The 25,545-nt window shown below is 40.8% G+C and overlaps 1 protein-coding gene across 1 annotated transcript in view; it reads right to left on the bottom strand.

The window, feature by feature from the left end:
• Nucleotides 1-25,545, bottom strand: part of AP3B2 (adaptor related protein complex 3 subunit beta 2) — a 217,595-nt gene that overhangs the window by 174,448 nt on the left and 17,602 nt on the right. Inside the window, exons 4-7 of the mRNA XM_030190380.1 lie at nt 13,006-13,101; nt 9,656-9,816; nt 8,318-8,384; nt 4,574-4,756 (exon numbers count right to left, since the gene is read on the bottom strand). Of these exons, the coding sequence (XP_030046240.1) occupies nt 4,574-4,756; nt 8,318-8,384; nt 9,656-9,816; nt 13,006-13,101 (507 nt within the window). The remainder of the gene's footprint in view (nt 1-4,573; nt 4,757-8,317; nt 8,385-9,655; nt 9,817-13,005; nt 13,102-25,545) is intronic.

Raw genomic sequence — 25,545 nt, 5'->3', positions numbered from 1 at the left:
GAGACGCTGATATAGGACCGTGCGTTATCTCGGATCATGCGACGGTACATATGAATTGGATGGGGGGAGGGGAAGAAGAGAAATTTCGGGGGTGGACGTTCCCAACGTATTTAGTAAATAATGTGAGATTTCGAGAACATTTACAAACGAAATGGGCAGAGTATAAACATTTTAATGAGGACACAGTACCAACTTCAACTAGTTTTTGGGAAGCCGCAAAGGTGGTCTTGCGGGGAGAAACTATCAGTTTTACTACCCAATACAAGCGTGCAAGAGATAGGGAAATCCTGCGATTGGAGAAACAATTGAGAGAAGCGAATAGACATTATAGCTTAAATCCTTGCCCTCGGCTTAGACAGGAGATATTAGAAATACAGGCGGCTTTTAACTCCTTACTACACGATAGGGAAGTGAAATCCCAAACATATTATAGATTCCAATTGTATAAATTTGGGAATAAGGGAGGGAAACTTCTGGCAAGAGCTATTGCTCCTAGATACGCTTCCAGAAATATCACTAGTATAAAAACACAAGAGGGAAATCTGATACATTCTAATAAAGGAATTAGACAGGAATTTAAAACATATTATCACACTTATATAGCTCCACAGAACAAGAAGGGTTATCAGGCACGCAATATCTTCAAAACCTTACGATCCCACAGATAAATGAACATGACCGCAATCTATTGAACGCGGAGATTAGTGAGGATGAGATCACATGGGCTATAGGACATAGCAAGATGGGTAAAGCGCCAGGTCCCGATGGATACAAAGCAGAATTTTATAAATTAATGGGAGAGTCGATTGTACCTACATTAACTAAAGTGTTTAAAGAATGGATATCAAATGGTACATTACCTGAACATTTAAATCTAGCGCGTATAATTGTGTTTCCAAAGCCCAATTGAGATGCGCAACTAGTAACATCGTATCGCCCTATATCGCTTATTAACCATGAAGCAAAATTATTCGCAAAAATTTTAGCAAATAGACTAGGCTGTATTCTACCAAAAATAATCCATGAAGCTCAAGTTGGCTTTGTGCAGGGTAGGTCGGTTGCTAAGAATCTTAGACGAATTTTGACATCATTGGAATATTTAGAGCACACTAATGAACAAGCTCTAATGATTAGTTTCGACGCTGAAAAGGCGTTCGATAAAGTGGAATGGTCTTTCTTATATGAGGTGATGGAGGGATATGGTATAAAAGGAGAGTTTGTACAGGCGATTAAAGCTTTATATGCAGACCCTCTAGCACAGGTAATGGTCAATGGAAACTTATCTGAGGTAATTCATATAGGCAGGGGAACGAGACAAGGCTGTCCGTTATCGCCCTTACTATTTGCACTATATTTAGACCCTCTAATTAGGGATATTCAAGAATGCCCAGCAGTGCCTGGAGTGGACATACAACATCAGCAGTTCAAAATGGCTGCATTTGCAGATGATTTGCTAATTATTTTAAAGAACCCAAGAGAAGCGCTGGGTAATGTATTAGAGATTTTTAGGGAGTTTGGAGACTACTCGGGATTCACGCTAAACCTTGACAAATCAGAGGCCTTAGCTATAAATACAGATGCCCATAGTCTGTGGCCCATAGATTTCCCTTTAAGCGGGCAACTAAATCTTTTAAATATTTAGGCATTCTATTACCGGTAAATACAAGAGATCTATATGATTTAAATGTTAGCAAACTCAAAGAGCAGACCATGCACCAGTTAAATTCTTGGCAAAACCTTATGATATCTTTGACAGGGAGGATATGTTTAACAAGGATGGTGATAATGCCGAGGTGGCTGTATGTTTTACAGGTTCTACCACTAAAACTCAAGCAGACTGACATAAAATACTTTTATAAAATTCTGAGAAAATTCTGTTGGGCTGGGAAAAGGGCCAAACTTCAATTGAAATTCCTGCTAGGAGGGTGGAGACAAGGGGGAATGGGGATTCCAAATATTAAATACTACAATATGGCTTGCTTGCTAAGACAGGTTAGAGATTGGGTAATGAATACATCGGATCATACACCACTTGAGTATGAGACAGTGTACTTCGCCCCATATAATTATCTAGCGTTATTACATACCCAGAATAAGATACTCCCCCATAGATTTAAACATAGTGTCTTACTCCAGCCTACCATGGAAGCGTGGAGATATATAGGGAAACTTCTGGGGGGAGACCCCTTTAATACCGAGCTATTAACTATTAGGGGCAACCCGATGTTTATACCGGGGATGGAGAATCAAACTTTTGTCACATGGGAAAGAAACGGCATAGCGATCATGCAGGATATATTGGGGGTTGATGGGCATATTAAAGCAGTAACACAAATGCAAACTAATGCACAATGGAGGGATCATTTTGCGCATAGCCAACTCACGCATTATGTGCGCACACTAAATACAGATGAGATTAAGAAACACTTAGGTGAGAAAATTAGAAAATTCTTCGAAGAAATAGCTGAGGGGGTGCCGTCAATATCCAGTATACATCTGAAATTGTGGGGACTGATGCCTGAGAGAGAGTTTAGTCAACTCCGTCAGAAATGGGAAATAGATATAGGCAGAGCATTGACAGGTTGGAATATTGTAAAACAAATACAGGATATACCCAGAATAGTAGGAGGGGCTAACCTTAGGGAATGTGCGTTTCGCATATTGCATAGGGCTTATTTTACCCAGACACGATTATACAAGTCAGGGGGCATCCATACCGCTACCTGCCTGAAATGTCAGAGGGCAGATAATACGCTATATCATGCGATATGGGCTTGCCCTGCAATAAAAAAACTACTGGAGACACATAGCTGTATTTCTATCTACAACTGTCAATTGTGATATAGCATTGAACCCTTTATGTCTAGTGCTAGATAAACATGACGCCTTTCCCAGGCTAAACAAAGATAAATTGGTGCTATGCCGCAAAACATGTCTCATTGCCAAGAAATGCATAATGCAGCACTGGACCTCTGCACACCCTCCGACTTTCTGGCATTGGCGGAACCAGGTACACCAATTGCTTACTTGGGAAGCGAGAGAGGCAAAAGGGACATACAAGCGTAAAGAGCGCTTTCTAAAAATCTGGGGGTGTTATCTGGAAGGGATGACTCACAGAGGGAGAAGTCGAATTCTTAACACTCTGTAATATTTTTTTTTTTGGGTGTCAATTGTGATAACAGAAGACTCATTTATAGGTAAATAGGGGGGGAGGGGGGATCTTATGATCAAGATGTGATATTGGTTATAATATATAACCGAAACTGGAGGATAACAAATGAAAACACATAAGACATTGGAGGTTGATACTATTATACTTTATTATGTAAATGATGTTACTCCTTTCTTTTGTCAATAATATCACAATAATATATCAGCTTGTTGGAGGGGAGGAATGGGGAAGGGAGGGAGGGGAGAAAGGGGAACATGGGGGGGGGGGGGGAAATTATTACAAAAATGTTGTCGATGATATATTTAGTTGACTGCGATGTATATATACTCATTTGGTGTTGTATAATGGTCTGTTATTACGATAATACAATAAAAAAGTTGAAACATAAAATGTTCTATTACATATTGTGTTGACATTGTAAGTAGTATATATTATACAATACTTTGAATATTTTTACTGCTGTAATTGTCTATTGCTTATGTTTGATTTATTCTTATTGTACACCGCCATGAGTGAATTCCTTCAAAAAGGCAGTAAATAAATCCTAATAAGTAAATAAAATAAATAAATATTCACCTCATGGTTGTGGCTATACAACCAATAAGCTGGGGCTGTGAGGCTTTTTCTGCTATTTTTTGTTAAGAGACGTTTGCATATAATAAATTATTTTGGGTCTTTTTCTGATGTGAAGCTTGTTTTGTTTTTGTTTGTGGCAATTGCGTTTTTGCCAGGACTTGAGGAACTCGTATACGGAGCTGTATTGTGAACTCTCTGTGCAAGTTACATTGATGATGTAGACTGGTATGCGGCATGGCCACAGAGGTATGGGGTGATCCTGTAAGAATGGTGGCTTTTCAAGTTATGCCCAGCAGCCCAGATCTCTACAGGACCTTCAGATCCTCATTTTCATCAGCACCGAATGAATGGTGGAGAGGATTTGGGGTAAAAAATGAAGGCGGGAGCAGGCATGGTCTTCTAGTCCTAAAACAGAACTAATGCTTCAGCCATACAAACAAAACAGCAAAAGTAGAGGCTGACAAATGTACAAACCAATAGGGAGATAATATCAAAAACAGTTTATTCAGAATATTCATATCAAGGACCCGATATGAATATTCTGAATAAACTGTTTTTGATATTATCTCCCTATTGGTTTGTACATTTGTCAGCCTCTACTTTTGCTGTTTTGTTTTGATTTTCCGTGGAGGCTCTTCCTGTTTTTTTTTTTGGACTTGCTCAGCCATACAAACTGCATCAGTCACCCAATAATAACATTTACATACTTACTGCAGTTAACACATGGTGCAAAGGAAGTACATTCAACATGTTCAAATATCAAGGTTACCTATCAAGTGCTTATGATTTCCTCATATGTTTTCTTTTCCTCATATTTTTACTCACATTTTGGTTGGGGTTGAGAAACTGAGTACGTGCATAACGGGTCAGCATGTTGATAATCACCACCTGGCCCCATTCCTCTACGTCAATAAGCAGATTGCAAAGTTTCCGATAGTTCTTGTGAATCAGGTCGATTCGTTCAGGACAGACCTCTTCAAAAGCCATCACAACACTGCCAGCCACAAGCTGAGAGGAAGGGGAGAATTGAAGAGAAAGCAGAAGAGAAAAAAAAGAGAGAGAGAACGCAGAGTATAAGAGGGAGAAAAGCAACAAGAGAATAATAATGTGAGGTAGACAGAGAACAGAGTATGAGGGGGATGCAAGAAGAGCAAAAAAGGAAAAAAAAGCAATATATAAGAAGAAGCAAAGAGAAAAGAGATAGAAGAGGAAACGTAAGGAGAAGAAAGAAAAAAAGCAGAGAGAAAGGATGAGGAAAAAGGTAACGGAGAAAGACCGTGAAGGAGATGGAAAAAATTTAAGAAAGTGTTGAAAGAAAGATCATTGACAACAAAGTGATCACAAGAAAAAGGGAGAATAGAGTTAAAAAAAAAAAAGAAAAAAAAAAGAGAGAAAGAGATGAAAAAGATTGTATAAGATAGATTTAAAGGTACATATAACACACATTCTCATAGGTTAGTTTATTTAGGGCCCCTTTTACCAAGCTGCGGTAAAAGGGGCCTGTGGTAGCATTGGTGCTTCTTTTGGACTCGCGTTGAGGAGCCCTTTTACCACAGCAGGTAAAAGGCTGGGTTTTTTAAAAAAAGGAAATGTCTCTGCGCTAATCACAGGAATTAGTGTGTGGCCATTTCTGGGGGGAGCCCTTACCTGCACTAACCCAGCAGTAACCAGACAGTGTGCGGCACTGCACAATTACCGCCGGGTAAACCCCGGCACTACAAAAATATAAAATATTTTGTAGCACAGAAATGGTGCTCATTGGGGGTGGAAACTACTGCTGGGCTCCTGCAGTAGCCCGGTGGTACTTCCAAATTGGCATGCGGCAAGCCCAATGACACACGGCAAGCTCTTTGTAAAAGGGCCCCTTAAACATTTTTCTTTTCCACCTTTCCAAAAATTATCTGAAAGTGAGCACAACAGAACCCAAAATAAAAGCAAAAAATAATTAAATAAATAAACTAAACATAGACAACAAATAAAAACTATGCAAAATGTAAGAATCTACAACTAATACATTTTCTAAAACCTGATAAAATGTATGCTACTGAAAAGTTCAAGGAATATATTTTGGAGGTGTTAAATGTTCCATTTGAAACTGTTCCACTGGTGACTAGAGCTTTCTATTTTTCTTCACTTAAGGAGTCTAAAACTAAGGAACAGTTTGAGTAATTGATTTTATGTAATTACTGTTTATAAATGTTTAACTTTGTTTAGCTGAACATTGTCCTGAACATTAATTTGCTTGGGTGAGTTATAAATTCATTATAGTTTAAGGATTAAGGCTACCCTTGTGACTCTGATTGTGAAATTTATTTTGGAGCCAGAGACTAGATTCTGAGGTTGTTTTTCAGGTACAAGAAAGAACTATTCATACATTTGAAAATTAGGATTTTTCCCAATATGGCAAAGACTACCTAAAACAAAAGGCAACAATTCTTACATGTGGTGCAATTTTATTTGTAGTTTCATGTAAGTGCTGTGTTAAATATCATAAAGTAATGTAGCTGGTTTTTCAATTCAATTAACTTTCTTCTGGAGGGATGTCAATTCAGGAGGCTGCCCCATTTAGGGGGCATTAGTTGTTAACATCTTTGCTGGTAGAAAGATTAAGGGGTCCTTTTACCAAAGGTGCGCTAAAAATGGCCTGCGCTGGTGTAGATGCGTGTAATGGACGCGCGCAGGTCCATTTTTCAGCACGCCTGCAAAAAAGGCCTTTTTTTATTGCTGAAAATGGATGTGTGGCAAAATAAAAATCAGCGTGCACCCATTTTGGGCCTGACACCTTACTTGCCACCCACTGACTTAGCTGTAAAGTCTCACGCATTAACCAGGCGGTAATTGTCACCAAGCATACACTGTTAGCGCCACGTGGTAGAAAACAGAAATTATTTTCTGCCGCGTGTTTTGGACGCGAGTAGAAATTAGAATTACCACCAGGGGCATGCGGTAGTTCTAATTTGACACGCGTTGGCGCCTACGCATCTTAGTAAAAGGGCCCCTAAGTGCTGTGTTAGCTTGAGTTTATCTCCTCCCTTTCCTGTGTTTGGTAAAAAGGCCCCATAGACTTTAACAAACCTGACTACGGTAAAAAGTGGCTTCAGCGAGTGCTTATGCAGGTCCTTCGCACATGCTAACCCCATTTCTCCTGCATGAGTAAAATGGCCAAATTTCTGCTTTTTTTTCTATTAATGGCCAACGCTAATTTTCCCATTAGCACATTAGCTTCTACCATCACCCATTATGTAGGCGGTAAGGGCTCACGTGCTAACCTCGCGCTAACTGGTTAGTGCATGACAATGTAGCTGCGCTAACCAATTAGTGTAGAACACGCCTACTCTCTGCCCCTAGTGGTAAAAAATAAAGTCTATTTTCTTAGCATGCGGGTGGCGCGTGCTGATGCCAAAATTATTGCAGGATGCCTGAGCACACCCCGCAGTAAAGGCATTTTAAGTTGCAGCATGCACACAATAGTGCTTAGTGCAGCTTAGTAAAAGGACTCCTATATTTCTTTAATTTCTAGGTTGCTTTGTCCTCACTCAAATGGGGGACTTCAGAGTGTATTTTTAATCCTCTTGGATGTTATTTCTCTTTTTATTGTATTTTTTCTAGCTCTCTATATATGTAAATGCATAAGAAGAATTTAAATACCCCCCCCCCCCAAATCCCTAAAGTAATTATAAATGATAATAAGAACAATAAAACACAGAACAGATAATAAATGATAGTAATTAATTTTTTCTCACTAAGTGTACATGGGTCTGATGGTGGCTCTAGGAACATTGATTTTTTTTTTTTCTTGCAGGGTCTGTATAATTAGAGTTTACACATGGAATTCTAGGCAGCTACTGCCTCATAAGCATCTGACCTGCTGGGGACTCCTGGACCTGAGCACTTGGAGGAGGCCTAGATGTGATTTGCATTACACTTTGCATAAAATGAGTGGATATGATTTTTCTTGTAGTGTCTTATGGGATCTTTGAACATTTAACTCCTAAAGTCACTGAAAGTAGTTTCTAATCTTGCTTGAATATAAAACAGCCATTGGTATGAATGTACAACACAACACTATGGGGTCCTTTTATTAAGCTGCGGCAAAAAGTGGGCGTGCGTAGACACTTATGCGGCTTAGTAAAAGGGGCCCTATATAAGGTCCCGCTTAGCGTTACACACCAAAGATTCTGCTTCTACAGTGATGCATACAGAGGGAAATAAAACCCTGCTTCTATACTGAGGGATGTAAGACCCTGCTTCTATAGTGCTACATATGGACGGATATCAGATCCATTGGGTTGCTGATACAGAGATACAGTACTCTGTTTCCACAGTACAATGTAGAGAAGTACAAAAGAGCCAAACACACCAAGAAGTGTTCCCTATGAAGGAAGATGCTGCCCCTTCCCTACTCCATAGTGTTACATACAGAGAAGTACGAGACACTCTTCACCCAGGTTGTTCATTGAGAGTACAGTATGCCCTGACTCCTGGTGTTTATGCAAAGACAGAGATGTTCCAGCCTTCCTGGTGTTAATAAGCAAACCAACATCAGTGCTGGTTCCAAGTTTCACTCACCGTAGTTTTATCAGACAGTAATTTTTCTATCACTTCAATGAGTTGATCCTTTTGATCGGCGTCCAAACTGCAATAGAATAAATCATTTCAGGAAGGTCTTCCCAAGTCCACTGTTAATCCAAAGGGCATGATATGTAACCACTAGACCGTCAGCAGTATAAGGCACACCTAAGGAAACGTGTCCTACTGTGGACTGCTTCTCTGTTAGACTGAGGTCTATTCCATCCCCCCCTTCCCCACCCACACACACCTTTTTACGTTCCGCACTGGCTTCTAGGATTTTCTTTCTGGATAAGTTCATTATGTCTCATGAAGAGCACAGACAAAGAGGAATTTTTCCATTGTCTAAGGCAGAGAGGTAGAGGTGAGCAACAACGGTCCTCTAGGGCCACAACCCAGTTGGGTTTTCAAGATTTCCACAACAAATATGCATTGGTTTTCATGTATTGCTTCCATTGCATACAAACAGATCTCATGCATATTCATTGTGGAAAGCTTGAAAACCCGACTAGGTTGTGACCCTCGAAGACTGCTGTTGCCCACCTGTGGTCTAAGGAATTCCAGAGTCTCCAGTGCGGGGGCATAGCCAGACCTCTGCGGGAGGGGGGGTCCAGAGTCCAACGTGTGTATGTGTGTGGGGTACATTTTAGGCCGCCTCCCCCAGCCACCGCCACTTCCGACCCCCCCCCCCTCCACCGCCACTGCCGCAAGGTACCTTTGCTGGTGGGGGTGCCCAACCCCCGCCTGCCGAAGCCTTCTTCAGCGCCGGACTCCGGTGTGCCGCGATCACTGATCTGTGCTTTCTGGAGTCCTGACGTCCTAACCTGTAAGCTCCTTTAAGTGAAACTGAACATACTCAGTTTCACTTAAAGGAACGTGCAGGCACGCCGCGTTCGCTGATCTGTGCTTTTTTCCTCCTGACGTCGATGTCAGGAGGAAGAAAGCACAGATTAGCGAATGCAGCGCGCCTGCACGTTCCTTTTAGTTAAAATTGAGCATGCTCAGTTTCACTTAAAAGGAACGTGCAGGACGGCACGACTCAAGAAAGCACAGATCAGCAAACGTGGTGCACCGGAGACCGGTGCTGAAGGAGGCTTCAGCTGGTGGGGGTTTGGGACCCCCGCCAGCAAAACCAGGGTCCCAGGCCCCCGTGGCCCCACCTAGCTACGCCCCTGCTCTAGTGTTCCAGATATCTTTCAGGGCTTATATCCTTTGCTCATTTCAGAGAATGAGGAAATATTTTTTGTGACGATTGTCCTGTAAGGTTGATTGTACTCAAGTTTCTGAAGCCACAAGCTCTCTGGTACAGATTATAGTGTGGATGCTGGCTTTCTTTACCTGTACAGTTTTGGTATGGCATGAGCAGCTGTCTTGCGGACATAGGGGGACATATCAGAAGCAGCCTCTTTGATTGCCAACATCATAATTGGTACAATGATGGGCACACGAATGCTGGAGAGGACACGGAGGGCACTAGCACGGATCAGCTGGTTAGGATCCTACAAATGAAAAATGAGAAGTCATTCTACTCTGGAATTAGTAGGCTCATATCATTCATTGGCCTCTACCTAGGCTTTGAGTTTGGAAACAAGCAAGCAATCACTGCTGTGATGGAGGGCCGTGAACAGTGCATGAAGTGTCCAAAAGTGAGGCACAGGATCATATGGAAACCAATTTTCAAAGCAATTTCCATTGGTAAAAAGTGTTTTACCCTGTCTGAAAATCACCCATCTTCAATGTGGTTAATTGTGAATGGGTCCAATATTCAGCTGGCAGCGATCAGCGATTTGCTGACCGCCACCAGCGTTAAACCTGGAAATTCAATGTCGGGCCATGTCTAGGGTTTCAGAGATGGCTAAAGGCATAGCGCACTTAACCGGCTATGGGTTACTGCATAAAGATAGGACTGACTTTTATGCTGTACTATTTACGCGGTTAATCTGGTCGGTTAAGTGTGGAATATCTGCACTTAACCGGTCAAGTGCAGACTCTGCCCCCAGAACACCCCAAAATAACTGGTATTCAGTTTGGCGCTAACCAGTTATTTTCAGCGCCACTAATTCAGCTAAAAATTAGTGGTTAAGGAAAGGGGACTTGATATACTGCCTTTCTGAGGTTTTTGCAACTACATTCAAAGCGGTTTACATATATTCAGATACTTATTTTGTACCAGGGGCAATGGAGGGTTAAGTGACTTGCCCAGAGTCACAAGGAGCTGCAGTGGGAATCGAACTCAGTTCCTCAGAATCAAAGTCCACGGCACTAACCACTAGGCTACTCCTCCACTCCCCGAACAGGCAATTTAACCAGTCAGGAGCCATTTCTGGCCAGCTAAATCACTTTGAATGTCGACTCTAATGTTATTCCACAACACCCAGACTTTGAATCATTGGGAGAAGATGTTCCCAGTGGCTTGTTCAGATTGTGGAAAGAAAAGTACATGCACAGATGGCAGTTTCAAAGTCATACAAAATTCTACCCATACAAGTAACAGTGTACACTTGCACTTTCAGAACTGGGGCAAAGCTTGTAGGTAAACTCTATTCATGGCCTTTGTCTCAATGAGGACAGTTTGAAAATCCTCTCCCCATCCCCCATGACTTGTACTGTATTAGACAGTGGCAGCGCTGCGACTGGAACCCAGGAGTCTCAATGCTTCCTGTTAACATCTTATCCAAACAAAATCAGCACCATAAATAAATACTGGACAAACTCATAACTCATAAAATAAACTTATTTAACACATATAATGCTTGAACCTTTTCATTTCATGTAAGAGGTTTCTAATTTCTGTTCAAATTTCAAGTCAGTAAGTACAACAACAAATTATCCAGAGATAAGGAGTCCATGATTTTACCATACAAAGTAAAGAAGCAAACTGGATGGGTCTTTTACCATCATTGTTTTTATCTTATATTCAGTAACATTTTCAATATGCACTATAATACATTACAAAGCCCATACATGCTGAGAAAAGACCAAATTGAATACATTTATCTGATGTCTCATTCTATGTTTCTGTGACTTCTGGGTTACAGGTTTGAATCTAACTCAGATAATTAGTGCCTGACGCCCAGCTACACTAACTCCACAGAAAAAGCCTTTCCCTTACTGATCCCTGGTTGCTGCTTAGCGATTCTGAAAAAAAAAGGACATGCATGAAGGAAATCCCTGCTCGCTGTTAGCTCATTTGCATGCGATTTCCTTCCTGGGGGGGGGGGGGGGGGGGGGGGGGGGGAAGCCAGTTGGTCAACTGAGCATGGGCAGAGCAGCCAAGTGTTAAGTGGGGCTGTTCTGTGCATGCCCAAAGACGGCTTCATACATGCAGACAAGCTGCGTATATAATAGCCGTCTACAGCCTCCAATAAATTGCCACAGAAGTACCGGTTATGCTTCTTCCATTAAAGAAAAAAAGCAGAAGTGCCTGCCAATCAAAGCGCACTTAGCTGTTACTGGTGTCAGCTAAACGCACTGTGATTGGCTGAGAGAGACCTGGGTGTCCCTTGGATCTTTGCTCTCTCCCTCTCTACCTCTGTGTAAGGGGGAAAGTTCTCTCTCTTTCCAGGGTCCCACTCTCTCTTCCTTTGCTGCACAATTCCAAAGATGGCTTCATACATGCAGACAAGCTGCGTATATAATAGCCATCTACAGCCTCCAATAAATTGCCACAGAAGTGCCTGTTATGCTTCTTGCATTTAAAAAAAAGCAGAAGTGCCTGCCATCACAGCGCGTTTAGCTGTCACTGGTGTCATCTAAACGCGATGTGATTGCCTGGGAGAGACTTGGGTCTACCTCGATCTTTGATCTCTCGCTACCTCTGCGTACAAGGGGGAAAGTTCTCTCTCTTTCCAGGATCCCTCTCTCTCTCCCTCTGCTGCACAATTCCGCATTTTTCTGTGTGACTGCTGAAAAAGCTGGAAAAGCAGCAGCTTCCAGGTCGCTCTCATGCCCAGCAAAACCAAAGTATAATCTGGTAGACGATGGCCATCGGGAGGAGCAAGAAGTGGCAGATCAACCACTTCCTTGCACCAGCAACAGCTCACAGCAGCCCCAGCCAGGCATTAACGAAAGGTGCAGACCTCCCGTTAGGTTTTCCATGGTAAAGGTAGGGACTACTTTTGTGCATAGGGTTGGAAAAACGGCTGTGCATCACCTTGCATGCACATTATAATACTAATTAGCTCATTATAATAGCTTTTAGATCATCTGCATTCCGTTTTCGTTAGCTGCTACTGTGACAGGAAAATGGCTCGAAGAACCCTTTTGTGCATGTCTCATTTTACTACTTGCTCGCTAATCCGGCTAGAACTGGTTTAAAACCACATTGCTGGCTTGTTAGGTTTAGTGCATCTGGCTCTGAGAGTTGTTACTATCTACTAGCCTGACAATTCAGTGGCCTTTGTGGTGTCAGCTCCTCTCTCAGTAGACACATGTCCATACCTGCTACATTACGCTTGCTACTTACTGAAGGAGTGAAAGGGTATGGACAAAGCTCCCTGACCTGAGAGGTGATGTCTCCAAAGCATGGCTGAGGCTTGTTGGTGGAGAAGCCTGTGAAAAGTTGAGCTGCTAGTCCCCAATGCTGTACCTGTTCTATGACCTAACACAGGACGTCTGTTACCAACCTGGTTCCTTGGCACAAGAAATCAACTGCACATGCAGAGTTGCAAGAATTTGCAATGTCTGACCTTCAATCCTCGCTGGAAGGTGGAGATAGAGAGGAGCGCCAGGTCCTGCTGTTCTTCTGCGTATCGGACTAGGTAGACATACACCAGTTTTTTAACCTGTTATGACAGATGACAAGGCAGTGTAGGAAACAAGCATCAGAGTAACCTGCATTAGAGTCTCATCAGTATTTGAATAATACATTTACATAGTAACATAGTAGATGACGGCAGAAAAAGACCTGCACGGTCCATCCAGTCTGCCCAACAAGATAACTCATATGTGCTACTTTTTGTGTATACCTTACCTTGATTTGTATCTGTCATTTTCATGGCACAGACCGTATAAGTCTGCCCAGCACTAGCCCCGCCTCCCAACCACCAGCCCCTTGATTTGTATCTGTCTTTTTCAGGGCACAGACCGTATAAGTCTGCCCAGCCCTAACCCCGCCTCCCAACCACCAGCCCCGCCTCTGCTCCTTATTTACCCATTCCACCTCACTTAAATACTGCCAGTTTGTCAAACATCATTCAAAACAGTTAATGTGGCCTAAAAATACATAAAACACACTAGAACACCACAATACCCTTTGCGCCATCTGCTAACATCATTTATAGGGGTAAATTCAATATAGGTCAGTAAAAATTAGGCACAAAAAAACAGGGCATTAAGCTATTACTCTATAACTGCAGAGTTGTGAGCCAAATCTGTTATAGGATGCTAGCGTGAGTCTGCAGTTATGCGGCAAACTTTAGGTGCGACCACCTACACCAAGTCTATGGCTTGTGTGAATGGTTACGCCTAAATATGGCAGTTGGGCGTATAAATACAACTATCCTATAAAGTGCGCACAAGAATAGTCAGAACACCCCTGACACGCCCATGCCCCTCCCACATTAACACTCCCTTTGCATTTGCACACAAGTTAGGTGCCTTGTATATTTATTTATTTATTTAACACATTTATATCCCACATTTTCCCACTTAGTTGCAGGCTCAATGTGGCTTACACAATATCGGAAAATATTATTCTTATAGAATAAGAACATAAGTCTGTTACATACGCAACTGCAAATTAGTGTCAATTGTTTAGTGCCAATTAGTTAATTATGTTATGTGCAAAACTGGCCCTATTCTATAACTATATGTCCACTTAGGCAGTACATAAATTCAATTAGGCAACTTAACTTATAGTAGACTTCTGCTCGACAGAGTGCCTCCGTTTCACATGCGCTTCCTCAGCAGCTGTCAACCAACCGCATGCCATGTTAGTGAAATGGTGAAGGCGGCTTAAGGGCAGCAAATGTGGCAGCAGTTGGTTGACGGCTCCTGAGAAAGCGCATGTGTACTGCCTAAGTGAATATAAACTTTATAAAAAGCGGAACAGTAATAAATTTATAGGAGTGGGAGAAACCAAAATTTGAAGAAGCAAAGAAAAAAATAGTAAAATTATTAATATAATATTGGAAAAAATTACATAGATGAAGAAGGGAGGTTTTTCTCACTAATGAAGAAGCAGCTCAGTCTTTAACAAAAATGTTTACTGGGTTGAGCATCTGAAGTCTTTTCCTCCCATCAAGTATGAGATTGAAAGAATGTCAGTGTGAAAGTAGCTTGCATTTATTATAGTGGGATTGTACCAAAAAAGTAAGTCAGACAGCTACATACAGATTAATATCTAGCCATCTACATTTAGCTGAAAATCATCCTAAAGATAAGTGGCTAAAATTAGCTGGTTATCTTACTCATTCAGGGGCCAATGATCAAATTCCTCGTGCTGTTCCGAACAGAACTGAAAAATTAACACTGGAACAGTGCACTACCCAATGATAAAAACTAATAGCATGCAAAATTAAGTGCGCTATTAGTTTTGATCATGGGGGTACTTCTGCGGGAGGACTGTGCCTGGCCATGCACCTGAGGCACAATCTTCTTACAGAACAATTGTTTGTCAGGTCCAGGCTGTCAAAAAAAAAAAAAGCCTGGAGCTTTTAAACAGACCAGGCTGGAGGTACCCCCCTCCCCTGCAAGCAAGGAGCTACAGGTTTGGTGGACCCCCAGCCCCCCTAACCCCTCAGGACAAGTTTCCCTGGTGGCCCAGTGGATTGTATTGATGCACCAGGCGGGGCACCCCCATTTTGAGGGTGGCACTCCAGGAGGAGTACTACTCCCTCTTCTGCTTCTAAAGGTATGGGGGGGGGGTGTTTGGGGGGCACTAGACTACCAGGGTGGGGGGGTAGGGGTAGGGTTGCCCACTGTGCCACCAGGGAAAGTTTTTTTGGTGTCAGGGGGTTAGGGGGAAGGCGGTCCACTGGACCTCCAGCCCCCTGTGTCCGGGGGGGGGGGGGGGGGGGTAGTTCACTGGGCCACTAGGGAAACTTGTCTGGGGGGGGGGGGGGGAAGGGGGGATGGAGGCCTACCAGATCTCCAGCTGTTGGGTGAGTAGGGGTGGGATGGGGAGGATTGTTAGCATGCAGCAGCATGCTGAACAGGGCTCCTTATTCTTCCCTAATCCTCTGCAAACCTTAACACCAGCTCTGAGCTGGCTTAGGCTTTGCCATGGGCGAAATGCTCTTGTTTGGCATTCTGGTCACTGAGCACTGGAGAGGAATAGTTAATGCCCTGTTTCACACGCATGCCAGCTCTATCATGGGGCAGTAGAAAAAGCGGGCACTAATAGCCTCTAGCGCCTATATTTGCTTCTGATCATCGGCCTACCAGAGGACAATTATATAACAGAGTGCTAGAATTAGGCATCCAGAGTGCAAGTGGTAGGAGCCTATTTTATGTCCCGCCTATGCTCCTCTTTGTGTACATTCCTCTTGTAAATACATGCTATATAATTTAAGTGGGTATTCGCAGAATAGTGCTTAGGCAGAATTTTGGCATGTACACAGAAACTGGTGTAAGTACGAGTGCCTAGGTGCAGGAGGGACACATGTAGTTTACAGTATACTGTAAGCTGGAGCCCTGTCTATGTCCTGCCCATGCTGCACCCTTCTTGTAAATACAAGCCATATAAGTTAAGCGGGTATTTGCAGAATAGTGCTTAAGACAGTGTTCTTCAATACCAGGTGGCCCTCCTATTGTCTTCCTGTTTTTTTTTTTTATGCTACTCTGCCTTTCTACTCATGCTAAGGACAGAAAGGGGAAAGTGAATGGGGGAACAGCTGTACGATTGAAGGACAAGGCATTTCTCAATAGACAAAAGAGAATGCATTTGGAAATGCTCACAACCTTGAGGATATCCCCCAATGAAGTTTGAAGGTGGGGAAGGATGTCAATGATACACGCTAGTCAGCAGTTTCGTGACCCGACAAGGGAAGATATTTGGCAGCTCTCCGTCAGCTCATTAGAATCCATAGTGGTCCCAACTTAAAATTTATAGAAGATCACTGGCTTAGGTGGTACACTGGCATCTATGAACAAAGGTGTGCACATACGTTATTATTCTCAACATTTATGTGCCAAACTGCACACGAAAATGCTAACACCTAGATTATAGAACTTCCTTCTCAATGGATTATGGGAATATTTCTCTCTCAGCATCTTGGACATCTAACTTCAGGCAACCATCTAAGTGGACAACTCTGAAGATGGGATTTTCTTCAGACATTTAATTTCAATTAAAGTTGTCTTCATCTACTTAATGATAATAGACTAATACTTCCCAACCTCTCGAGAGCAAAATGGGAATCAATCAGGAATAATACATTTTACTTCCTGGCACCTGCACTTTGGAATTCCCTACCTCAACATCTTCAATTGGAGAGATCGTAAATCACCTTTCACGCTTCCTTAAAGACGCATCTTTTTCAAGTAGCATTTATTAACTCCTAGGGAATTTCTTTTTTTCCTGCCTGTGGGAATGGGGGACACAGTTATGAGGGGCAGAGGAATCATAATCAAGTATGAATGACCCTTGTTTACTACCTTCTCTGGATTGACTAGAGTTTTCCTATTGTTTTATATGGAGTTCTTTTTAAATTTTCTTTTATTTTACCTGTAAACTGCTTTGACTTGTTTGACAAATTAAGTGGTATATCAAGATTTTAATAAATGATAAAAAAATAAACCATAAGTAGAAAATGGATGGTATAAGATAAAAGTTAAATGACTACATGTGTGCTGATGTGTTGAGTGGTGCTTAAATGGGGACTCCAGCTATGAGGAACTAAGGCCCAGTGCCAGGCAGACTTTTACAGTCTGTATCCTGTATATGGCAACACAGATTAAGATGTACTAAAGTGGGCTTTGATGGCAACTGCATTAGTTGGAATATAAGGACAGTGCTGGGCGGACTTCTATGGTCTGTGTCCCAAAAATGGCAAAGAAAGACCAGGATCAAGTATTTTTACACCACATTAATTATTGGTTTAATCATGAATTGATAATGAGTGTGACTACTATTGCTGGGCAGACTGGTCTTTATCTGTCATTATTTATTATATTATTATGTTACTATGCTCAAAGTCTTATTAATTCCTGCATAGCCTCTGCCAGAATTATTTGGGGGCAATCTTAAAACTGTGTGCACTGGGACAAAGGCTATGAGTATGTCTTCTCAAAGAGAGCAGACCTGTGCTATATTTTGAAATCTGTACAGGTTCAGGGTACTCACGGAAGTTCACACCTGCCTTTACTCATGGAAGATGCAATGTAGTTCTTTTCTGGTCTAAGCTACTAAGAAAATGCTTCCTCTAAATGTAATATACTAAAAGTCTCCATTGTGGAGCAACAATCGGCTGCATCAAGGGAGGGCAGTTTTCAGAACACCATTTTATGCAGGTATAAATGGTTTGGACATTGTCCTTCCCAGGATAGCCTTCTCGAGTCATCTCTCCTTCTTTCCTCCCACTTGAGGAATAAATCAGAACTCCTGCCACACCCTACACACTGTGTTTCGCTGTAATGTATCTTCAGGGGTAGTGACTTTAGCTTGCTTATTACTATATTCTAATTATACATGCTGACCGACCCTGGAGGAATACTCGCTGGGACTGGGAGAAAATGGCGACCAGGCGTCTCTCGACGTCATATCAAGTGGGAGGAAAGAAGGAGAGATGACTCGAGAAGGATAACTGGAAGATAAATGGAAGAACAGCTAAGATATAATAACAAATTAACTTTGATGGAACAGGAATTTAAATTAAGTTGGAAAAGTTGGAACTCGCTTTGAATGCTCAATTCAACAAATGAGAATTGAGGAAATATAGTGATGGTGTATAGCCAATCACAAACAGATAAATGGAACCACACAATCTTTGTGATTGAATTTTTGTCATTGAAGACATTCGAGGGCTATTACACTAGTGCACTTAAGGGGAATAACGGAATTGTAAAGATGTGCATTTTGAGTTGATATGTTAAAATATTACCAGAAAACCGAAGCTGGTGATTTAATTGGAGTTTAAGAGCTAATGAGGGTAGAGCATTAAGAGAGACAACCGTGTACAACATAGCTGGTAGGAAGGAGTGTGAGCACTGAATGAATGTGGTGAGGTTAGGGCCAGAGAGTTTTAGAGAAATGTCATTGATGTATAAAACTTAATTTTTCTAAAGTGTATGTCTAATAAAGAAGTTTGATATTATATATATATATATATATATATATATATATATACATACTACTACTACTTATCATTTCTATAGCGCTACCAGACGTACGAAGCGCTTCACACTTGAACATGGAGAGACAGTCCCTGCTCAATAGAGCTTACAATCTAATTATGACAGACAGACAGGACAAGTAAGGGATAAGGGTTAGGACAGACAGGACATATCAGGGATAGGGGACAGTTGAAGGTTTAGGTTTAGGAGTTAAAAGCAGCATCAAAGAGGTGGGTTTTTAGCCTAGATTTGAAGATGGCCAGAGATGAGGCTTGGCGTACCAGCTCAGGAAGTTTTTTTTTTTTTTTTTTTTTGTTCAATCATTTTTATTAATTTTTAAATAACAAAAAGAAAGGAAATTAAGTACCAGAGACTTAATAATAGTTTAACAAGTTTGATTATGTACACTGACTTGTAGAAGAATTATAGACATTGTTTACATCAACTCTAGGATCCCTGATTCTGTTTCATTACAGGTATTGTATATCTATAGGAATAAGTATATTACTAAATGTTAGAGGTGGAGATAAGAAATTATATATATATATATATATATATATGTAATTAGTACCCATTTATATTTGCATAGATTATAATAATTAATATTAACTGGATGAGTAATCGAGTATAGGAGACCAGGTTTTATTGAATGCTAAAAGGGAGCCGCATTTCTCTGCAGCAGCTTTTTCATATTTAGCGTAAAGACATACTGTATTCCACCACATATCATAAGATAACTTCGTAAAGTCCTTCCAATTTTGACATATCAGTTTAAAGCAACTTGAATCAATATATGTAATAATTTGGCTATTTGAGGTTGTATTACCGTGTTTAAACCAAATTCTCCCGTGATTATGATTTTGTATGTTAGAGAGATCTTAAAATCTAGAATATGGGAAATAGTGTCCTCTATACGAGACCAATACTCATCCAGTATAGGACAATTGTAAATTAAGTGGTCTAAAGTACCTACATGGTTGTTACAAGACCAGCATCTATTTGAGACTTCTTTAGATATTTTGGAAAGTTTGTAAGGTGTCCACATAGCTCTATGCAAGATGTAGAATGATGATTGGGTAAGAGCAGATGATTTTGAGGATTTATATAGTAATGTCCAGATTTTTTCCCATTGTTCTGCAGTTATTTGAGAATTGAGTTCTTTGTTCCAAATGTTTTGTAAGGCTGAAGGAGAGTGAGAAGAGTGTTCTTGGAAGATTTTGTACCATTTAGATGCCGTTTTCTTCCCATTAGACAACTGATGACATAATGTTAGACAACTTGGAGTTTCGTCCTTTAATGAGTTAATATCGAAGTTTGAAGGAATGCAGTGTTTTAGTTGTAGCCATTGAAAGTAGCAGTGATTATGTAAATTATACTTTGCCTGTAGTGTAGAAAAAGGTAGCCACTTGTGATTATCCAATAGTTGATGTAGAAACCATATTTTTGCTTCAATCCATTTAGGCCAAGCAAAACACATTCCATTAATTTTTAGTTTTGGATTATTCCAAAGTTGTATCTTAGTGGTCGAATGGATAGAGATTTTAACACATGAGTCCAATGTGTTGAAAGATGATTGAGAAGCGAATATGATGGGATTATAATCCGAATTGTGTACTGAAGACCATGGTAAGAGAGGTGTTGGGGTTGCTTTAAAGATCTTTGCTTCCCATTTTATCCAAAGTGGGTCAGTATGTTCTTCTTTTGAGGTTATCCATAAAGAACTTTGTCTTAGTAAGAAAGCCTTATGGTAGTCCAAAAAATTAGGAAAATTAACACCACCATTGTGTTTGGGGAGTTTAAGATATTTCAGTGCAATACGAGGAGGTTTATTAGACCACAAAAACTTTGACAATATTTTTTCCATATTTTTATAAGTACTGGCATGTAACATAACCGGTAACATACTTAAAATATAATTCACTTTCGGTGCTATCATCATCTTTATGGTGTCTAATCTACCCCACCAAGAAAGTTTAAGTGGAGACCATTTATTAGTCATATCCTTCACACAATTCAAAAGGTATGTAGAGTTGAGGTTGATAGTTTCATTAATATTGGATCCAAATAATACACCCAGATATTTCAGGCACGTGGGCGACCATTTAAAATGGGACATTGTGAATTGGTATGATCTAGAGGCCGTGTTTAATGGTAACATTTCTGTTTTAGTGGGGTTTAGTTTGTATCCAGATATTCATGAGTAATTGTTAATTACATCTAGGATGTGAGGGATGGATGAAGGAGTAGTATATATTAATAAATCGTCAGCATATGCAGAAAGTTGGCTGTAATATTTTCCAATTCTACACCTTTAATATGATCAGACTGTAAGATAGTTAAAAGTAAAGGTTCTAGAGCAATATTAAATAGTAATGGGGAAAGAGGGCATCCTTGTCTTGTACCTCTTGTCGGCCGAAAAGGAGGGGAATATTGACCATTAATAAACAATTTGTTAGATGGACAGGTATATAATACTTTTATCAAATTAATTGCGTTTTGTGTGAAACCAAACCACTTTAAGGTTTGAAACATATATAGCCATTCTACGCGGTCGAAAGCCTTTTCAGCGTCAAGACCTATGGCCACATATGAAGTGTTTGATTTTTTATTCTAGGCATACGGTGCAGCAAGATAGAAGGAACGGAGTATGGAGTTAGCGGTGGAGGAGAAGGGTGCAGATAAGAGAGATTTGCCCAGTGAGCAGAGTTCCCGGGGAGGAGTGTAGGGAGAGATGAGAGTGGCATCAGTGGCACTGGTAGAGATTACATATTTTTATATACACTCAACCATGTTTGAATTATAATTAAACAAGTTATTATGTTTGATAACCATGGTTTTCAATATTTTATGTGCTATTATGGATTGGTGGTGGTTAAATACATTTTTTTCTGAATAAATTTGGTCCTATTGAATTAGCAGAGGTGCACAGAGGCATTTTCACTGACAGAACACCATCTTTAGCAAAGACGCCCTCACTAACAAGAGTTACTTTGTTTTGGCTCCACTGTTTGGAACAGAACAGCACAACTCACAACACTGTCGTGCTCTCCGAGCCCCAAGCTACAAGATTAGCCAAGCAGCACAGGTAAGAACTGTCCTATTAAGTCAGATCAAGGGTCCATCTAGCCAGTCCAGGTCACAAGTACCTGGCAGAGACCCCAAAAGCAGCAAGATTCCATGCTACTTACCCAGGGATAAACAATGACTTTCTCAAAATCTACTCTAATAACTGTTTATGGACTTTTCCTCCAGAGACAGATGACTTTCTAGGCTGAGAGATTTCTGTTTACAGTGAAAGTAAGCTGTCATCTGCAGGCCATGGTAGCCCTGGTTTTACACCCTCTGGTGTCTATGGACTTATAGTTATTTTTAAGGAAATGGCCTCTACCCAGTTTTTAACTAGATGCAGATGGGCAAAGGGATATACCAGAATCTTGATAATCAGAGGTAGAAGCTTATTGTGGTTATTGTAGAAGTAGCTTCACATGTAAATAGCAGCATTTAAGTAGTAGATCACATACTTGTGTAAACAGATTTCAGAAAGCTGCTATGTGCACAATTATTTATGGATACATTTATACCCCACATTATCCCGAACATACTCGAGCTCAATGTAAATAAACAACAGAAAAGGTTTACAAAGCCATAAACACAATATCAAATATAGATCATTGATGGCCATTTGCAATCTAAGATACTCCATCAATGGATAGAAACCTCTTAAAAAGGAGAGTTTTCAGTTTTTTACAAAATACCAAGTAATCAGGCTGACCCCTTGATTACCATTGGCAGTGAATTCCACCACTCAGCACCCAGGTATCTAAAGTCAGCAGAGTGAACTGATTTATAACGCACTCTCTTGCAATCTGGAAGATGAAGTCTAAGGTAGTTTCCCACTTCTTCCCTGTCTCCACTTTTGTGAAGAGGGACCACAACCACTCATTACCAATCCCACGGAAACCTCTCCCGTCTCTACTGCTAACATGGAGCTGGGTATGACATTAAAATTAAATGTTTTTTAATTTGTTTTTTTTTGGGTGGGAGGGGGATGGTGACCACTGGGGGAGTAAGGGGAGGTCATCACCAAATCCCTCCGGTGGCCATCTGGTCAGTTTGGGCACCTTTTTGAGCTTGGTCTTGAAAAAAAAAAGGGACCAAGTCGGCCAAATGCTCGTCAGGGACGCCCTTCTTTTTTCCATTATCGGCCGAGGATGCCCATCTGTTAACCACGCCCCCATCCCGCCTTCGGTACACTGCCAACACGCCCCCGTGAACTTTGATCGTCCCCGCGACAGAAAGTAGCTGAGGAACGGCCAAGTCGGCTTTCAATTATGCCGATTTGGGCGACCTTGAGAGAAGGCCGCCCATCTCCCGATTTGTGTCGAAAGATGGGCGCCCTTCTCTTTCAAAAATGAGCTGGATAGGCTTCCTGTTTCTCTTGTTTTTGTTTACTTTCCTTGCGTAAAGATCAGTCGCTATATTTATAGCAGCCTTTAGCTTTGACCACTGATTTTCCACTTCTCCTATGCCTTCCCACGCCAACAGCTCCTTCTTCAGGTATTCCTCTATTTTATCGAAATTAATACATCTGAAATCCAGTACTTTGAGTTTTGTGCGTCTGCTCTCTGTCTTTGCCTTATATCAAACCATATCGTGTGCTAATCACTATTACATAGGTGGGCACCCACCCAGATACTGGAAACACTTCCATTCATAAGCACTAAATCCAGCATCAACCCTTCCCTCGTGGGTTCCGTCACCATTTGTCTGAGCAAGGCACTTTGACAGGCGTCCACAATCTCTCTACTTCTTTCCAAATCAGCAGATGGGACGTTCCAATCCACATCAGACAAGTTCAAATCTCCCAACAGTAGCACCTCCCCTTTCAGACCAATCTTTTGAATATCTTCTATCAATGGGACACTGCTACTTGTTTGAGATGCAAGCGGGACAGGGAGTTATGGCTTCATTCATTCCTTGAATGTCTTGTTTGTGGAGTCATGTATTCTAGGCCATAGCTGGGGTTTTGGGAAGAGCTCCATCATATTCTTTCATGCTGCTGTTATTGGGAGACTGATGAAGACCGGCATCGAGAATGTATTGTGTCTATTGCACAGAAAAAGTTTATTCTTTCTGCAATCATGCTGGCTAAGAAGCTGATACTGAAGGACTGGATCAAGGATATTTCCCCAGTGCCTTCGATCTGGACACAGTGGATGTCAAGCTTGGGTGGATTTGAACTCCGCTCTTATGGTACTAAGCCTTGGGTGAAAGTATGTTCTTCTCTGGAAAAAATGTTTGTGTCTTTATGGCTCTCCAGAGACAGTATGATATTGTTACTGTAATGTGTACAGATCTGCAATTTGGTACCTATTGTCTGGTTTAAATTTTCTCACCGTGCCTGCTGGGTGGGAGGATGGGGCTATGGATGTCTATGTGATAGGACTGTTGCGTACTGTATGTATGGTGTTTTTAAAAGTATTATAAAAGTTTCCGTGGAATAAACGCTGTTCGTTGTATTGGAAATGCTCACCATGGATAAGAGCCAACTACAGAGACTGTTCAGTTCCTTTGTGGGTTGGAGGCTGCGTATTTGTGGTATAGGGATTTTATGTAACACTGCCCCTTGTTGCTGGGTCTGATATCGTATTCTTTTATTTTATTTGAACTTGTGTTTAATTCCTGCTCACGGTTTAAATAAAGTATACATAAAAAAGACTGAAATAAAATAGACGTAGTCATGTCTTTGACTTTTACAAGAATGGTCTTAGATCTATATCCATGTTAAGACCATATGGTGTCAATGTGTTCAGTTGATGAATCAATCTCTGCTCAGTATGTAATAATTGATTGTCTACATCACCCCTCTCCATTTTACATTAAGAACTCTGAATACAAAAAACTTTAAATCATTAATCATATGCCCAGCTTTATTCCAGTGTTCAACTAATGGGGATGTCATAATATTACAACTAAGGCAACCATTGTGCTCTATTTTTCTTCTTTTTACCATACGCTTAGTATTTCCAATATTTAAAAGAGAACATGGACAAACAATGACGTAAATTACCTGTCACCTATTACAATCTGAATCATGTTTTAATATATATTGTTTGCGCTATACCTTTTCAGAAGAAGTTATACAGGTTAGTCTTGTTTTGGTGTAATATATTTCAGCCCTCATTTTGGTGTAATATACTTTAGCTCTCATACTTTTTCTCTCACATTCAGTCACACGTTCGTTTGGGATATGAATAAAGTTAAACCCTTGGAATTTTTTGGTAGGCACTAGTATTTACACATTATCACATTAACCCCCCTCCCCCCTTTTACAAAGCCATGCTAGCAGCTGCTGGTGTGGTAATCCCGACACAGCCCATTCAAAGTGAATGGGCTGTGTCGGCATTGCTGTGCGGCTTTGTAAAAGGAGTGGGGGGGTGTTAATGTGATAATTTATATGAGTTTTATTTTTATATTTCAGCTGAAAAATAGCTATAAAGTTGGTTTTGTCCTCTGACATATTTAAAAAAATGTTTTCGCACTTGTCATATTCTAGTATTGTAATTTTTTTTTAACTTCACCTTTTATGGTACCGCACTGTTTATTTTTAGTCTGAGAGGTTTTTTTTCTGAGAGTACGTTTATCTTTAATAGATATATCAAATTTTTGTATCATATATCATTTTTCTTATAATTTGTATCTTTTTATGTTTTTATGCATTTTTCTCGGGATTCTATATATTGTGCCTTAATTTCCGTGCGGAAATTGAAGCGTATTCTATAACAAAGCATGTAACTTAATTGGTTAACTAGCTAATCAGTACTGGTTAAGGCCAAAAGCTCTCTCCTTCTGAGTTCTAAGGAAATACAGTAGTCCTGATGAAAGTGTTTGAAACCCGTGGAGTCGGGTGGTTTCAGGGGAAGGCGTCTGCTGGACACTTAAAGTTCGCATCT

The sequence above is a fragment of the Microcaecilia unicolor genome, chromosome 1 (genome assembly GCF_901765095.1).
Source record: "Microcaecilia unicolor chromosome 1, aMicUni1.1, whole genome shotgun sequence".
Classification (NCBI taxonomy): domain Eukaryota; kingdom Metazoa; phylum Chordata; class Amphibia; order Gymnophiona; family Siphonopidae; genus Microcaecilia; species Microcaecilia unicolor.
The sequence above is the reverse complement of the archived record's forward strand: the minus strand, read 5'-3'. Positions and strand labels throughout refer to the sequence as shown.